Consider the following 18221-nt stretch of genomic DNA (forward strand, 5'->3'; position numbering starts at 1 on the left):
ACCTATAGGTGGGCTCCCCTGTGGCTGGGGTAACTCTGCCTGTGTGGGATTGAGAGGTGGGGGGCTCTGAGCCCCCCCCCCCCCCAGTCTCTCCTGCAGTCATTACTTTCATGGTGCACGGCCCTTGTTGTTGCAGGTGAACACACAGAGGCTGAGTACAGCGCCCCCTGCAGCTCAGGTAGGTGTGACACCCCCCCACTGGGGGCTTTATTGTCAGTGGAGACGCAGCCTTTCGCTGGCATGTCCGTGGCCTCTGAGAGCGCAGGGACAGGGCAGAGAGCAAGAGGCCCTGCATGCGAGCTCTGACCGGAGCATGGAAGGGCCATGGAGTGGGGGTGGGTGAGGCGAGTGCTCGGCTCTGAGGGGATGCAGGGAGCCCCCCCCCAAGATCTGGGAGAAGGAAGGGGGGGTGTCAGTCAATGCTGCCTAATGGGGGTGGGGGGAGCTAGGAGAAGGCCTGGAACTGAGCAAAGGGATGTCCTTGGCTGAATCCCCAAGGAACCCGCCTGGCCCACAGCAGTGGGGCGGTGGAATTGTCTGCAGGATGTGGGGCCCAGGAATCCAGGCTGTGCTGTAGGGAGCAGTGCCCCCCCACCATGGGGCTGGGATTAGAGGAGCCCACGGAGCGGGTTTCCCCGTGTTCTTCTTCGAGTGATTGCTCATATCAATTCCAGTTAGGTGTGTGCGCATGCTGCGTGCACGGATGTCAGAAACTTTTTCCCTAGCAGCTACCCGTCGGGCCGGCTGGGGAGCCCCCTGGAGTGGCGCCGAAATGGCGATCTATTTAAGCCCCTGCCGGCCCGACCCCCCTTCAGTTCCTTCTTGCGGCCTGTGAAGGTTGTTGGAACAGTGGTCTCTTGTCTTTTCAAAGCAACAGAGGGTCCTGTGGCACCTTTAAGACTAACAGAAGTATTGGGAGCATAAGCTTTCGTGGGTAAGAACCTCACTTCTTCAGATGCAACACTTGTCTTTTCAAGTGTTCCACTTATCTCTAGCATTCTCTTATCTTAGTTGTAAATAGTTAGTAGTTAGGAGGTGTTAATTGTTCTTTTATAGTATTAGGTGTAGTTTAGCTGTTGAGGGCGGTCTTGCGAACGACTGCCCTGCGGGGCCCTGGGGCATGCCGTCTCAGGGTTTCAAGCCTTGAAAGTCTTACAGCAGGCCCATGCCTTCGGGCTACCCCCACGATTCCTGTCTCAGGTGTCTGGGAGAGGGCCATCAAGCGGACAAGTGCAGAATTTGTAAAGCGTTCAAACCTCGAACGCGTAAAGAGAGGGAGTTCCGTCTTATGCAACTCCTCATGGAGTCACCCCTGCGGCCCTCTCAAGACGTAGGCCCCAATACCGGATTTATAATGGTGCCAGTGGCGCCGTGGCGCCGGGCCCACGGTCGAAAGGGGCCCCCCTGCTCTCTCCTGTGGGGTCAGAACTTGACACTGTGGGCTGCTGTGACTCCGTGGCAGCCTCTGCCGGCAGCCTGGCTCCTGCCCCACCCCTTTCCCCAGCGTGCTACCTATGTTCCCTCCTCCCCCCCCCCCTCCAATCAGCTGGATCAGCTGCTAGGCAGCAGGAGGGGAGAGGAGGGAGCCGCAGCACACTGCTCCTTGGAGGAGGAGGCCTCTCCCCCGCCTCTTTCCCCAGCGTGCTACGTTCCCGCCCCACCGCCCCTCCCTCTGGTCAGTTGGATCAGCCTTGCAGGAGGAGGGGGGCAAGGAGGAGCGAGCCACAGCACACCACTCCGGGGAGGAGGAGAAGACGAGGCGGGGTGAGGCCTTGGGGAAGGGGCTGGAATTGGAGCATACCCCCTCCATCCCCCTGCGTGAGCACCCCCATGACCCCAGCCCCCTGCCCACCCTAACCCCTGCACCCCCCCAGCCCCCGAGCCCCTGGCCCTGTCCTGACCCTGCACTCCCCTCACACGTCAGCACCCCCCCACGGCTCCCCAGCCCCCTTCCCTGACCCCTGCACCCCCCACACCTCCCCAGCCCCCTGCCCTGACTTCTGCATCCCCCTCACACACCCCCAGCCCCCTGCACCCCCTCTCACATAGAATCATAGAATAGAATCATAGAATCATAGAATAGAATCATAGAATCATAGAATATCAGGGTTGGAAGGGACCTCAGGAGGTCATCTAGTCCAAACCCCTGCTCAAAGCAGGACCAACCCCAACTAAATCATCCCAGCCAGGGCTTTGTCAAGCCGGGCCTTAAAAACCTCCAAGGAAGGAGATTCCACCACCTCCCTAGGTAACGCATTCCAGTGCTTCACCACCCTCCTAGTGAAATAGTCTTTCCTAATATCCAACCTAGACCTCCCGCACTGCAACTTGAGACCATTGCTCCTTGTTCTGTCATCTGCCACCACTGAGAACAGCCGAGCTCCATCCTCTTTGGAAGCCCCCTTCAGGTAGTTGAAAGCAGCTATCAAATCCCCACTCATTCTTCTCTTCTGGAGACTAAACAATCCCAGTTCCCTCAGCCTCTCCTCATAAGTCATGTGCTCCAGACCCCTAATCATTTTTGTTGCTCTCCGCTGGACTCTTGCCAATTTTTCCACATCCTTCTTGTAGTGTGGGGCCCAAAACTGGACACAGTACTCCAGATAAGGCCTCACCAATGTCAAATAAAGGGGAACGATCAAGTTCCTCGATCTGCTGGCAATACCCCTACTTATACAGCCCAAAATGCCGTTAGCCTTCTTGGCAACAAGAGCACACTGTTGACTCATATCCAGCTTCTCGTCCACTGTGACCCCTAGGTCCTTTTCTGCAGAACTGCTACCTAGCCATTCGGTCCCTAGTCTGTAGCAGTACATGGGATTCTTCCGTCCTAAGTGCAGGACTCTGCACTTGTCCTTGTTGAACCTCATCAGGTTTTTTTTGGCCCAATCCTCTAATTTGTCTAGGTCCCTCTGTATGCGATCCCTACCCTCTAGTGTATCTACCACGCCTCCCAGTTTAGTGTCATCTGCAAACTTGCTGAGAGTGCAGTCCACACCATCCTCCAGATCATTAATAAAGATATTAAACAAAACCAGCCCCAGGACCGACCCTTGGGGCACTCCGCTTGAAACCGGCTGCCAACTAGATATGGAGCCATTGATCACTACCCGTTGAGCCCGACGATCTAGCCAGCTTTCTATCCACCTTACAGTCCATTCATCCAGCCCATACTTCTTTAACTTGGCAGCAAGAATACTGTGGGAGACCGTATCAAAAGCTTTGCTAAAGTCAAGGAATAAGACATCCACTGCTTTCCCCTCATCCACAGAGCCAGTTATCTCATCATAGAAGGCAATTAGGTTAGTCAGGCACGACTTCCCCTTGGTGAATCCATGCTGACTGTTCCTGATCACTTTCCTCTCCTCTAAGTGTTTCATAATTGATTCCTTGAGGACCTGCTCCATGATTTTTCCAGGGACTGAGGTGAGGCTGACTGGCCTGTAGTTCCCTGGATCCCCCTTCTTCCCTTTTTTAAAGATGGGCACTACATTAGCCTTTTTCCAGTCGTCCGGGACCTCCCCCGATTGCCATGAGTTTTCAAAAATAATGGCCAATGGCTCTGCAATCACATCCGCCAACTCCTTTAGCACCCTCAGATGCAGCACATCCGGCCCCATGGACTTGTGCACATCCAGTTTTTCTAAATGGTCCCGAACCACTTCTTTCTCCACAGAGGGCTGGTCACCTTCTCCCCATACTGTGCTGCCCAGTGCAGCAGTCTGGGAGCTGACCTTGTTCATGAAGACAGAGGCAAAAAAATCATTGAGTACATTAGCTTTTTCCACATCCTCAGTCACTAGGTTGCCTCCCCCATTCAGTAAGGGGCCCACACTTTCCTTGACTTTCTTCTTGTTGCTAACATACCTGAAGAAACCCTTCTTGTTACTCTTAACATCTCTTGCTAGCTGCAACTCCAAGTGTGATTTGGCCTTCCTGATTTCACTCCTGCATGCCTGAGCAATATTTTTATACTCCTCCCTGGTCATTTGTCCAATCTTCCACTTCTTGTAAGCTTCTTTTTTGCATTTAAGATCAGCAAGGATTTCACTGTTAAGCCAAGCTGGTCGCCTGCCATATTTACTATTCTTTCTACACATCGGGATGGTTTGTTCCTGCAACCGCAATAAGGATTCTTTAAAATACAGCCAGCTCTCCTGGACCCCTTTGCCCTTCATGTTATTCTCCCAGGGGATCCTGCCCATCAGTTCCCTGAGGGAGTCAAAGTCTGCTTTTCTGAAGTCCAGGGTCCGTATTCTGCTGCTCTCCTTTCTTCCTTGTGTCAGGATCCTGAACTCGACCATCTCATGGTCACTGCCTCCCAGGTTCCCATCCACTTTTGCTTCCCCTACTAATTCTTCCCTGTTTGTGAGCAGCAGGTCAAGAAAAGCTCTGCCCCTAGTTGGTTCCTCCAGCACTTGCACCAGGAAATTGTCCCCTACACTTTCCAAAATCTTCCCGGATTGTCTGTGCACTGCTGTATTGCTCTCCCAGCAGATATCAGGGTGATTAAAGTCTCCCATGAGAACCAGGGCCTGCGATCTAGCAACTTCTGCTAGTTGCCAGAAGAAAGCCACATCCACCTCATCCCCCTGGTCTGGTGGTCTATAGCAGACTCCCACCATGACATCACCCTTGTTGCTCACACTTCTCAACTTTATCCAGAGACTCTCAGGTTTTTCTGCAGTTTCATACCAGAGCTCTGACCAGTCATACTCCTCTCTTACATACAATGCAACTCCCCCACCTTTTCTGCCCTGCCTGTCCTTCCTGAACAGTTTATATCCATCCATGACAGTGCTCCAGTCATGTGAGTTATCCCACCAAGTCTCTGTTATTCCAATCGCATCATAGGGTATGTCTACACTACAGGATTAATTCGAATTTATATAATTCGAATTTAGGAAACCGATTTTATAAATTCGAATGTATTCGGCCACACTAGGCACCATTAATTCGGTGGTTTGCGTCATAGTTCCCTGACTGTGCCAGGACTTCCAGTTCTCCCTGCTTGTTTCCCAGGCTTCTTGCATTTGTGTATAGGCACTTAAGATAACTCATCGATCGTCCCTCTTTCTCAGTATGAGACAGGAGTCCTCCCCTCTTGCGCTCTCCTGCTCGTGCTTCCTCCCAGGATCCCATTTCCCCACTTACCTCAGGGCTTTGGTCTCCTTCCCCCGGTGAACCTAGTTTACAGCCCTCCTCACTAGGTTAGCCAGCCTGCTTGCAAAGATGCTCTTCCCTCTCTTCGTTAGGTGGAGCCCGTCTCTGCCTAGCACTCCTTCTTGGAACACCATCCCATGGTCGAAGAATCCAAATCCTTCTCTCCGACACCACCTGCGTAGCCATTCGTTGACTTCCATGATTCGACAGTCTCTACCCAGGCCTTTTACTTGCACAGGGAGGATGGACGAGAAAAACCACTTGCGCCTCAAACTCCTTTATCCTTCTTCCCAGAGCCACGTAGTCTGCAGTGATCCGCTCAAGGTCATTCTTGGCAGTATCATTGGTGCCCACGTGGAGAAGCAGGAAGGGGTAGCGATCTGAGGGCTTGATGAGTCTCGGCAGTCTCTCCGTCACATCGTGTATCCTAGCTCCTGGCAAGCAGCACACTTCTCGGTTTTCCCGGTCGGGGCAGCAGATAGATGACTCAGTCCCCCTGAGGAGGGAGTCCCCGACCACCACCACCCTCCTCCTCCTCTTGGGAGTGGTGGTCGTGGAACCCCCATCCCGAGGACAGTGCATCTTTTGCCTTCCAATCAGTGGAGTCTCCTTCTGCTCCCTTCCCTCAGATGTATCATCTACTCCACTCTCCGCATTAGTACCTGTAGAGAGAACATGGAAACGATTGCTCACCTGTATCTCCATTGCTGGTACATGGATGCTCCTCTTTCTCCTTCTGGAGGTCACATGCTGCCAAACTTCTTCACCATCCTTCTGTCCCTGCTGCGCCTGCTCTGAATCTTCAGAACATTGTGGCCGTAAAAGCATCTCTTGACGTCTGTCCAGGAAATCTGCATTTTCCCTTATGCAACGCAGAGTCGATACTCGTTTCTCCAGACCTCGAACCTTCTCTTCCAATATGGAGACCAGCTTGCACTTTGTACAGACAAAGTCGCTTCTGTCCTGTGGAAGAAAGACAAACATGGCACAACCTGTGCAGGTTACAGCAGCTGATCGCTCACCTTCCATATCACCTTCCTCTTAAGAGCTTCCTCAGAGAACTACTCAGAGAAACCTGCAGATGAAAGCCTCAGTGAGCTCTCCCCAGGCGAACTCCCAGACAAACTCACCCCCTCACACACACCCAGCCCCCAGCCCTGACCCCTGCATCCCCTCCTCACGCCCCCCAGCCCCTGCCCTGAAACCTGCACCCCCCTCACACACACCCAGGTCCCTGCCCTGACTCCTGCATCTTACATGGGGGTTAGGTTCTAAAGTCACCGTGTAAGAGGAAAATTGCATATAGTGAAAATTACCTTAAAGTACAGTATACACTAGAACAGGGGTCCTCAACCTGCGGCATGCATGCCAAAGGTGGCACGCAAGCTGATTTTTTTTTTAATGGCAGGCTGCGAGTCCCGGCTGCCACTGATCCTGCTGCCGACCTGGGGTTCTGTTCACTCAGCCGGCAGCCGGGGTCCCAGCCGGTGACTCCGCTCAGCCTCCTGCCATTCACCCAGGCCAGCAGGAAGCTGAGCAGGGCCGGTGGCCGAGACCCTGGCTGGCAAGGGGCCAGCAGCTGGAACCCCAGATTGTCAGCGGGCTGAGCAGGGCCAGCGGCCGGGACCCCAGACCGGCAGCGGGCTGAGCTGCTCAGCCCGCTGCCGGTCTGGGGTTCCGTACACTGGCTCCTGCCAGCCGGGGTCCCAGCTGCCGGCCCCGCTCAGCCTGCTCAGCCCGCTGCCAGCCGGGGTCCCGGCCGCCGGATCCGTTCAGCCTCCTGGTGGCCGGGACGCCAACTGGCAAGGGGCTGGCAGCCAGAACCCCAGACCGGCAGCGGGCTGAGCGGGGCTGGCGGCTGGGACCCCGGCTGGCAGGAGCCGGCCCACTGCTGGCCCTGCTCAGCCCGCTGCCGGCTGAGTGAACAGAACCCCAGGTCGGCAGCAGGCTCAGCGGCGGCCGGGACTCGCAGCCTGCCATTAAAAAAAATCAGCTTGCGTGCCACCTTTGGCATGCGTGCCGCAGGTTGAGGACCCCTGTTCTAGTGTATACTGTACTTTATGGTAATTTTCACTATACGCAATTTTCCTCTTACGCGCTGACCTTAGAACCTAACCCCCGCGTAAGATGTGACTCCACTGTATTCATTTTTGAAAATTTATAATAAGCGATGTTCCGGGGGGGGGGGGGGGGCGCTTGGCACAAGGTGGAAGTTTCGCCTAGGGTGCAAAATTTCCTTGCACCGGCCCTGGATACTGTGTCAGCTGATCCCCACAGTCTCCCACCTACCTGGGCAGTACAGCAGACATGGCCCTGCCCACTAGCTCCTCTCCACTCCCTAGTCCACCCACCACTTGTCCCCCCTTAAGGCTTAGCTCTCTTACTTTTAAAAATGATTGCTTGCCCCTCTCCCCCCCGCCCCCCAGGCTTTTCTGGCAGCCCTGTTGCCAGGTATCCAGTTTTAGACTGGAAACTCCAGTAGAAAATGGGACCTGAGTGTCCGGTTAGCAGTGCTGACTGGAAACTAAATTAATAGATTCATAGATTCTAGGACTGGAAGGGACCTCGAGAGGTCATCGAGTCCAGTCCCCTGCCCGCATGGCAGGACCAAATACTGTCTAGACCATCCCTGATAGACATTTATCTAACCTACTCTTAAATATCTCCAGAGATGGAGATTCCACAACCTCCCTAGGCAATTTATTCCAGTGTTTAACCACCCTGACATGATCTAAAAAATAAAAAGGAGTCATATAAAAAATGGAAACTAGGACAGATTACAAAGGACCATGTCTGCTGTACTGCCCAGGGTCCCGGCTGCCGCTGAGCCCGCTGCCGACCTGGGGTTCTGGCTGCCAGCCCCTTGCCAGTTGGGGTCCCAGCCACCAGCCCCGCTCAGCCCGCTGCCGGTCTGGGGTTCTGGCTGCCAGCCCCTTGCCAGGAACAAAGTATTTTCGTTCCACCCCCTTAGCTGTGGGGGGAATGGAGGCCGGGGTTTGCCAGAGAGTCTTTGCATTGTTCTGTATGGTTTTGTTCATGGGAAGGGCCAACCTGGAGGGCCCTTCTGGGCCGAGAATGTCCACCATGGGGTCCTCATCCTCCACAACCTCCTCAATTTGGAGGTTCATATTGAGGGCCACACACCTCAACAATTCCTGGAGAACCCTAAAGTCCATAGGGGGAGGTCCAGACGTGGACGTGCCAGCCACAGCCTCGTCAGAGGGGAGGACGAGGATGACTCCACTGGGAGGACAGGTGCGGATGTAGCATCCTGATCAGACATGGGTGGCGCCTCCTGGGGAGCTGGAGTAGCCTCTATTGCAGGCGCTGGTTCCACAGTTTCGTCTGTGTCAGGAGGAGGACGGCTAAGGGTTACCTCAGGAGGCCTGGCACTTGAGCGAGACAGTGGCCGGGCAACTGGGTGAGCGCCCTGGGCTTGATGGTATGCTCAGGGTGTCCAAAATTGCCACTGGGGTTGCCAGTGGGCTGGTGGAACTTGTCCGAGGCTCACTGGGCCAGAATGAGGGATGTCCGAGACCCCTGATGCTCTCTCTAACCTGCCAGAAGGGGATCAGGATCGTGACGGCCAAGGGGGAGCGGTGCGGGAGTGGATCAACGCAGACACCGAGTCTCTTGGCAGATGCAGGTCACGTGGTGATCGGCGCCGTGAGGCTGATTGTGACCGCGAGCGGTGCCGAACTGGCGAGTGGTGCCACGACCGGGAGCGGAGTCGAGCCGGAGAGCGGTGCCGTACTGGAGAACGGTGCCGCGATGGTGAGCGGTGCCGCGACTGGGAGCGGTGCCGCTGTGGCGATCGCTGACCCAGGGATCGGGAATCCGCAGCTCGTCGGTCCGAGCGGTGCCACAAGGTCACAGATCGGGACCTGGACCTCGAGCGGGACCATGTACGCGCAGTCGAAAACGACCTCGAGTGTGAGCAGCTCCAAGGTTCGAGACTGCGGGACCAGCGCCACGAATCATACCGGTGCCGTGAGTCAGACCGAGACCTGGGGCGGTGCCGGGACTCAGAACGGCGCTGGGACTCCGAGCGGGAATGAGATGCTGGTCCAGGGGCTGACAGCCCGAACATCGCTGGCTTGCCCTTGGATGGCACCGGGACCCGAATTGGGGCTGGTGTTGGGGTCGGAGGCACCGGAGCCATCATCTCTATGAGGCCTCTCGCCGCCTCGAAGGTGTCTGGCATGGAAGGAAGAATGATCTCTTCTACTTGCACCGTCTCATGTGGAGGGGTGGGCTGAAGAGATCGAGGCATGGTGACTTGATCAGAGGTCTGGCCAGGGTCTTGCACCGTCAGGCCCGTGACAACTGTCTTGATTCTATGAGAAGGTCCTCCTACAGCTTACTTCTTGGCAGCAACTGGGCAATGGGAGCAGTGCCGAGGTGGGCGTTTTTGGGGCCCGAGAGATCGCCGGTCCCGAGAGGAGTGCAGGATCTTCTGCGGCGCTGGAGCCGGTACCGCCGGAGGGGCGCTCCACACTGACACGCTTGGGCCCGCCAGGGCCGGATTAACTTTTTGTGGGCCCGGCGCCAAACATATTTGTGGGCATCCCCTGGGGAATAATTGTAAAAGGGGCTGGGGGTAAAAGCACAGTGGGGCAGGAGCTAGGGTTGGTCTCTGGAGCAAGGGAGGGGTCAGGGGCAAATTGCAAGCGCAGCAGGGGTGGGGAGGGGGTAAACAGGATCCCTCCCGCCCCTGCCCACATACAATGGGAACCTACCTGGTTCTAGCCCATTCTCTTTGTCTCTCTCTGCACTGAGCTGCCCCTCCTCCCACAGCAGCAGGACAGGTTCTCTTCCAGCCCTCGGGGGTGGGTGTTGGGAGTGGGAGGAGCGGAGGCTAATGTGGTTACTCCTATAACCGGACATGCCTGGTCCCATATTACCTCGGACCGTTGGGTCCTCCGCACGGTGGAGACGGGATATTCTATCCAGTTCCATCCCGGGTGTCCAGAACGTCCTGGCGGATACTCTGAGCAGGCGTTTTCCGACTCACGGATGGTCCATACGCCCAGATATCGTCCATTCCGTTTTCCGCACCTGGGGCTTTCCCCGAATCGACTTGTTCGCTTCGCGGATCAACAGAAAGTGTCCAGTTTTCTGCTCCTTCCGGAGTCACAGCCTGGGCTCTTTAGCGGAGGCCTTTCAGATCACGTGGTCGGGCCAGTTGCTAAATGCATTCCCACCATTCCCGCTGGTTCACAAGGTGCTCCTGAAGGTCCGCCGGGACAAGGCAGATGTCATACTGGTAGCCCCTGTCTGGTCGCGCCAGTGTTGGTATCCGACCCTGCTGGACCTGTCAATTCAGGCTCCCCTACATCTTCCCCTCGACCCCTACCTCATATCCCAGAACCACGGTCGTCTCCTACACCCGGACCTCCAGTCGCTCCACCTCACGATCTGGAGGATCCGTGGCTGAATCAGGCTGAACGCGCCTGTTCGGACTCGGTAAGGCGGATGCTTCTGGAAAGTCGCAAGCCATCGACTAGGCTTATCTACGAGGCTAAGTGGAAGAGGTTTTCCAGCTGGTGCGCTCAGCAGCAGGTGGCCCCGCTCCAGGCTTCCATTTAGTGCATTTTGGATTACCTGATGTCCTTAAAGGACCAGCACCTAGCCTTTGCATCCCTTAAGGTCCACCTCGTGGCCATTTCTGCGTTCCACCCAGGTGCGGCGGGGCGTTCAGTGTTTGCACATCCGGTCGTGCGGCGTTTTCTCAAAGGCCTGGAGAAAATCCATCCTCCAACGAAGCCACCCGTGCCTGCATGGGAGCTCAACTTGGTCCTCTCCTGCCTTATGGGTCCTCCTTTCGAGCCACTGGCCACCTGTTCTCTTCTATATCTCTCCTGGAAGGTCGCCTTCCTAGTGGCCATCACTTCCGCTCGACGGGTCTCAGAACTACACACTCTCACCTGTGAGGTGCCCTATACCATCTTTCATAAAGATAAAGTCCAACTAAGACCTCACCTGGCCTTCCTACCAAAAGTGGTGTCCCACTTCCACGTGAGCCAGGATATCTTTCTACCGGTTTTCTACCCGAAACCACATGCTGACATACGTGAACAACGCCTCCATTCTCTCAACGTTAGAAGGGCACTCCCCTTTTATATAGACCGGACAAAGCACTTCCGTAAAACAACCCAGTTGTTTGTCGCCGTTGCGGAGCGGATGAAAGGCGCCCCGGTTTCCTCTCAACGAATATCTTCGTGGATCACCGGGTATATTCGTGCTTGCTATAACCTGGCAAACGTCCCTCCGCCTGCTGTCACGGCTCACGCCACGAGAGCTCAAGCATCATCAGCTGCCTTCCTGGCACACATTCCTCTCCAGGAAATCTGCAGGGCTGCCACGTGGGCCTCGGTTCACACCTTCACGTCCCACTATGTCATCGTCCAGCACTCTCGGGATGATGCAGCCTTTGGCAGAGCGATCCTTCAATCTGCGGTTCCTTGACTCCGACCCCACCTCCGAGGTAAGGCTTGGGAGTCACCTAACTGGAATTGATGTGAGCAATCACTCGAAGAAGAAAAAACAGTTACTTACCTTTTTGTAACTGTTGTTCTTCGAGGTGTGTTGCTCATATCTATTCCATTCCCACCCCCCCTTCCCCTCTGTCGGAGTAGCCGGCAAGAAGGAACTGAAGCGGGGTTGGGCTGGCATGGGCTTATATAGATCACCATTTCGGTGCCACTCCAGGGGGCTCCACAGCCGGCCCAACGGGTAGCTGCTAGGGTAAAAGTTTCTGACATCCGTGCACGCGGCGCGCGAACACACCTAACTGGAATAGATATGAGCAACACATCTCGAAGAACAACAGTTACAGAAAGGTGAGTAACTGTTTTTTTGTGACTCATCAGTCGGTCAGGCTGGAAAGCAAAGCAGCAGCGAGTGAACACGTGGCTCCGGGAGCCGCTCCGCCAGGGATGCGCTAGACACACCGGGCCCCGTGCTGCCCTTGGACTCCTCCCTCCTCCATCACCCACTGACTCAGGGCTCAGCGCCATGGGCACCCGCACCTTTACCACGCAGGGGAGGGCCTGCATGGAGTAGGGTCTAGGTGGGGCACTTTGTGCAGTAACAAGGCCAGTTGTGTCTTTGTGGGGCCTGGGAGAAGTCAGGGGGAGTTTGATCCCTGTCTCAGGGGATGTTTGTGTTTATTTAAAGCCCCCGACACTGAGGGAAATTCCCACTGAAGCCCCTGCCGCCAAGCCCGCTCCTGAGAGCACCGCGCTGGTAGCCAGACACCCCAGGATCTTGGGGCACGGACAGGCTGCTGCGCCTCATCCCAGCCACCACATCCCCTGGCCCTGGGCTGGAAGGATCTGCCCGTGGCCACGACACGGATTCTTAGCACCTTTTTCAGCCACTGCATCCCCATTTTCTCTGGAAACGTCCCCGCCCCTCCTGGCACATTACAACTGGTGCAAAGTGAAACCTGTTTGTGAGGCAGTTTTTTTGCTGTGCTCATTTGGCGGGGGGGAGGGGAGGGGATGGCTGGTGAGTGTGAAATGGGTTGTGAGGGGCACAATTACTGGCCAGGCCCTAGTGACATTCCTGTGGGTCCACAGCAGGCAGTGCCAGCATTTTCCTCCCCCTTGAAGTCATTTGTGGAGGTCCTGGCTTGAGCCCATGTTTAAGGAGATTGTGATTAGGTGCCTGTCACGGAGTGTGGGGGAGTCAGGGCCCTGCACTCCGCCCCTTCCTGCGATTCACCGTGACTCTCAGCCAGCCAGCAAAACAGAAGGTTTATTAGATGACAGGAACACAGTCCCAAGCAGGGCTTGTAGGTACAACCAGGACCCCTCAGCCAGGTCCCTCTGGGGGGCAAGGGTCTTAGACACCAGACTTGGGGTTCCCTGCCAGGGCCGGCTTTAGCAAGAGCGGGGCCCGATTCCTGGGGGCGGGGCTTGCTGCAAGCCCCGCCCCCAGGAATTGAGCCGCACTCCGGCCGGGGTTGCCGGGCTTGGGTCCGGCCCGGAGCCCCGCCGTGCCGCGGGGGCCGGAGCCGCGCTGGGCTGGAGCCGCGCCGCGGGGGCCGGGCCGGAGCCGCGCCGCGGGGGCCGGGCCGGACCTGCGCCGGGCCGGACCCGCGCCGGACCCGAGCCGCGCCGCGGGGGCCGGGCCGGACCCGAGCCACACCGCGCCGCGGGGGCCGGGCTGGAGCCAAGCCGGGCCACAGCCGCTGGGACCGGCGTGCTCGGCCGGAACCAGGGCCGGACTGGGCCGCGCCTCCCCGGAGCCCTTCTCGCGCCCCCCGCCACCCCAGCTTACCTGGTGCTGCCTGCCCGCCCCTGCTTCTTTTCAGACTGCCCGCGAATCTCTGATTCGTGGGAAGCAGGGGAGGGGGCGGAGCGTTCAGGGGAGGGGAGGAGGGGGAAGTGAGCTGAGGGCGGGGTGGAGAGCTGCAGCGCGGGGCCCTCTTAGCGCGGGGCCCAATTCAGCCGAATCGGCTGAATCGGCCTAAAGCCGGCCCTGTTCCCTGCCTCTTCCCAGCCAGCCCCAAACTGAAACCAAAAACCCCTCCCGCAGGCTCTCTCCCCCTCTCCCTTTGTCCAGTTTCCAGACTTGCCCCACCCCCCCTTCCTGGCTCAGGTACCGTCCCTCACCTAAAGTCATCCCCTGCTCTCTCATCCCCCATGCAGACAGTCCCAGTAAAACTAAACAACATTCCCAGGTAAAACCACCCCGCTCCCTGCTCCGTCACATCTCTCCCCCCTTCAAGACTGAACTGAGCGGGGTCACTCTGACCAGTGACCTGGGGAAGTTCAGGGCCCCCTCTCCGGGACAACGCGTCTGCTATCATGTTTGCATTTCCCTTCACATGGACCACATCCGTATCATAATCCTGCAGGAGCAGGCTCCACCTCAGGAGCTTGGCGTTGGCTCCTTTCATCTGGTGTAGCCAGGTTAGGGGAGAGTGGTCGGTGTGCACGGTGAAGTGTCGCCCAAAGAGATATGGCTCTAGTTTCTTAAGGGCCCACACCATGGCCAGGCATTCCTTCTCGATGGCCGTGTAGTTTTGCTCCCGGGGTAGCAACTTCTTGCTCAGGTACACGATGGGGTGCCTCTCCCCCTTTTCATCATCCTGCATTAACACCGCCCCCACTCCCGTGTCTGAGGCATCGGTGAACACCATAAAGGGCTTGTCAAAGTCTGGGTTTGCCAGAACTGGGCCACTGACCAGAGCCTCCTTCAGCGCCCAGAAGAGCCCTGGTATCTAGCTCCCTTGCTGGGTCCCAAGGCCATAGACGCTGTCGGCCAGATGGGTGGGGTAGTGGACAGGCTCCCACTCCTGGCCCCGGCCTATGTGTCTGCATGGAGTCTCTTGGGCTCAGGCCCCTCGGACCCCCGTGGGAGCGGAAGGTGGGGGTCAATGGGGAGACATGCCTGGGGTGGCGAGACCCTGGGATAGAGAGAACTGTTGTCAGGCCCCGGGTGGTGCAGCCGCAGATGGTGAGGAGCTGTGTGACCTGGGTGAAGGTCCCCGGGATAAAGGCCCTCACCCAGCCTATGGCCCGTATCCTTGTGCAGACCCAGGAGGGGTCGGGCTGGCTGGTAGTTGGGGTTCTCGAGGATATCGGCTGTGAGGTCCTGTTGGGGGGTGACTGTGTCTCTTTGGGACAGGATCCAGGCCCTGGTCCTGTAAAGGCCGAGGATTTGAATTTGAATCCAGGGAACCAATTGGCTAAGATGGAAATGGTCAGTGAAAATGCAAATGACCTGGCTGGCAGGAGGGAGGGGCTGCTGGGCTCAGGATACCTGCCTACCTGTAACCAGACCCCTGGGGCTGAGTGGGATGGAGAGATGCTCCCCGCCCCCCTGCACACCGGAGAAGGGGCTCACGTTGGCTCTGATGCTGTGAGGAGAGCAGCGAGCTCGCTGTCTGCCCCCACTGGGACAGCAAGGGCAGCGCTGAGCACGGTGGGAGCTGAGACCCCAGCTGGCGGGGGGGGGGGAACACACGCAGGGCAGGTCGGCTGCCAACCAGGTTTGCCTGGTCCAGAGGTACTGCTGGGAAGTGATTACACAGCAGGGAGGGCGCTACCAGGGACAGGGCTCAGGGGGGCTGTGACCTCAGGCCCAGCCAGCGAAAGGGAGCAGGTCCCACTCCCTTCCCTTCCAGACCGAGCTGTGGAAGGATCCCTCCTTGGAAAAGCTAAGGGAACTTGCTGGCCACAGCTCTGCAAACCCCCTTGGGGAAGGCTGCAGGGACAGAGTCCTGTGGGAGAAGGGATTCCTGTACGGGGAGCCCATTCCCAAAGGGGAAGTAGAACTGTGGGGAATCGGGAGGCAGCTGGTGGTGACCCAGGAATCCACAGGGTCCTTCCCCCTCTGCTCCAAGGGAGAGGAGGCTCCCCAAAGTCCTGACTGGCTTTGTGGGAAGCAGTTCCAAAGCATTGCCCCGGGACTCCGTGACACGGGTACAGTAGCTTGTGGTGAAACTTCTGGGGGACCACCAGCTGCCTCCTGCTCCCCCGTGACTCCATTTTCCCTAGGGGAACCCATTCTCGGTACAGGAACCTCTCCCCATGGACTGTACCGCACTGAGGTTGGCCAAGTCCCTTAGCTTCCGCAAGGAGGGATCTTTCTGCAACTCGGCCTGAAACTCAGCAGCTGGGGAAGGGATGGGGACCAGCTCCCTCGCGCCGGCTGGGTGTGAAGTCACAGCCTCCCTGAGCCGTGTCCCTGGGCACTCCCTCCCCTCCAGGGTAGGGCCCTGCGCCTTGGGCAAGGTACCCTCCCCGAAGTCAGGGCGTAGTGCCCCTCGCCGGCTCTGGCTATGGGTCACGAGCAGGGCACCCTGGGGGTTGCTTGGCCAGTCCTCCAAGTCCCCCCCCATTAACACCTCAGTGAGTAAATGGTGGTGCACCCCCACTTCCTTGGGGCCCTCCTTGGCCCCCCATTTCAAGTGTACCCTCGCCACGGGCACCTTGAATGGGGTCCTGCCCACCCCCGTCAGGGTCAGGTAGGTGTTGGGCATCACCCAATTTGGAGCTACCACCTCGAGCCGGGCCAGCGTCACCTCAGCCCCTGTATCCATTGACCTTCCTCCCATCCACCTCCAGGGGAACAAGGCACTCACTCCGCAGGGACAGCCCCGCGCCCACCCTGTAAACGGAGAACTTTGAGTCCAGGGCATCCAGCCCCTCAGAGGAGCTGGCCTGGGGCCCTCCTCTCTCTTGAGCAGTTGATAAGCTGCCAGCCCCCCTTGCCTGGGAAGCCTGCCCCTCGTCCGGCTGGGTCTGTATCCAGTTAACCCTCTATGGATTCGGTCTGCTCAGTCTGTCCTTGAGTTTGGGGCACTGGGACCGTATGTGGCCTCTCTGGCCACAGTAATAGCAGCCCATGTCCCGTTGGTCCCCTCGAGCCGGTCAGTTGGCCCTGACGCTGGATGTTCCCCAGCCGCCCAGCATGTCGCTGGTTCTCTGATTTTTTTGTCCATCAACCACAGCCTCAGGTCCGATGGGCACCACTCATACAGTTGTTCTAGTACGATCAGTTTAACCAGCTCCTCCTTCGTCTGGGCCCCATCTGCCCACTTGCTGGTGTATCCCTCCATGCGGACGGCTAGTTGCAGATATGAGACCTCAGGGGTTTTACGCTAGCTCCGGAACCTTTCCCGGTACATCTCAGGAGTCAGCCCAAACTCACGTAGCAGAGTGTGTTTGAATAGTTTGTAGTCCCCTTTCTCCACCCCTTCCAGCTGGCAGTACAATGCCATGGCTTTGGGGTCCTGTAAAGGGGTGAGAACCCGGAGTCTGTCCGCAGGATCAACCTGGTGCAGCTCGCAGGCCGTCTCAAAGGCATCCAGGAAGTCATCCATGTCCTCCCCCTCCTTACGTGGGGCCAGGATGCACTTATCAAAGCTCCGTGCAGTCCTAGGTCCCCCCTCACTCACCGCAGCCGGGGGCTCGTTGCTCCTCAGCCTGGCCAGCTCCAGTTCATGCTGCCTCTGTTTCTCACGATCCTCCAGCTCTCTCAGTTTTAGCTCTTTTCCCCATTCCAGCCTCTTCAGCTCCATGGATGCCAAGCTTCACCGGGAGGATCCCCTGCTGGCCGGGGGGGTCACTGTGCCCTCGGTATTTGCTGGGCTCCTCCCCACCCTTCCCCTAGGCATAGGAAGGAGGGGTCTCGGGAAGCCCTCAGCAGCCGGCTGACCACTCCCAGCTGGGACAGACACTGGTGCCTGCGCTGCATCTGCCAGGCTGCTTCCCTCAGAGACAGGGATCAGTTCTGAGTCTCTAAAACCCAGTCAGTTTGCACATGCTCCGTAGAGACTTGTCAGTGTTTTACGGCTAAGTTCTCCCAAGATTGCCCCTGCCCTGAGCATGCTCCCTGCTCTCCCGGCTCTTACCGCCAGCCTGACTGTGTGCACCAACCCACAGAATGACTGAGCATGTGCCAGTGGTGGAGCAGGACTTTTCATTCCAGCCCCCAGAGACCACAGTGGTGGCTGGGCACCCGAAATGTGTCTGCTGTGATCTCAACACTCCTGCTGCTGGAGCCCAGGCAGTGTGGAAGAGAAGGAAACTGTGACCAGGACTCAGAAAAGTGAGGAAGGCATGGGGACGGGGGGTGGCAGAAATCAGAGGGGACAGATCTAGAACCACTAGAGAACACTTCCCCCCAGAACCTGGAATGGAACCCTGACCGCCCTCGGTCTCCATTCTCCATTGCTGTCGGCAAACAGCTGTGAAACCCACCGGTGAAGGGGGAAGTCTCATTTCTCCCCTCTAGTGAGTGGTCTACATGGAGGATAACAGCCTTCTACTGCCATCAGCTACTGCGCTGGCTGAAGTGACAGGTCTGTGCAGCTGGTCTAAAGGTTCCAAGAGCTCACAGTGCAGGCTCCTGAGAGCTGGGCAGGGACCCTCGTGTCCATGTGCTTTAGGACATGGCCCATGTCACTGAGCTGGTGTCCCAGTCTGGACCTGCCAAGAGGCTGGGGGAGAGAACGAGGCAGAGTCGTTTCAGTGAAGAGACACCAAAACAGAGTCCAAGACCATCCCTCCCGCCCTGCCCTCAACTCCACACTGATGCCT

At 57.5% G+C, this 18221-nt stretch overlaps 1 protein-coding gene across 1 annotated transcript in view; it reads left to right on the forward strand.

Moving 5' to 3' along the window:
• Positions 1–10600, forward strand: part of LOC135894694 (alpha-2-macroglobulin-like protein 1) — an 81392-nt gene extending 70792 nt beyond the window's left edge. Inside the window, exons 35-39 of the mRNA XM_065422832.1 lie at positions 137–178; positions 1201–1265; positions 8728–9153; positions 9511–9636; positions 10136–10600. Coding sequence (XP_065278904.1) covers positions 137–178; positions 1201–1265; positions 8728–9153; positions 9511–9636; positions 10136–10600 — 1124 coding nt within the window. The remainder of the gene's footprint in view (positions 1–136; positions 179–1200; positions 1266–8727; positions 9154–9510; positions 9637–10135) is intronic.
• The last annotated feature ends 7621 nt before the right edge of the window (positions 10601–18221 follow it).

The sequence above is a fragment of the Emys orbicularis genome, chromosome 25 (genome assembly GCF_028017835.1).
Source record: "Emys orbicularis isolate rEmyOrb1 chromosome 25, rEmyOrb1.hap1, whole genome shotgun sequence".
In the NCBI taxonomy this organism is placed as follows: Eukaryota; Metazoa; Chordata; order Testudines; family Emydidae; genus Emys; species Emys orbicularis.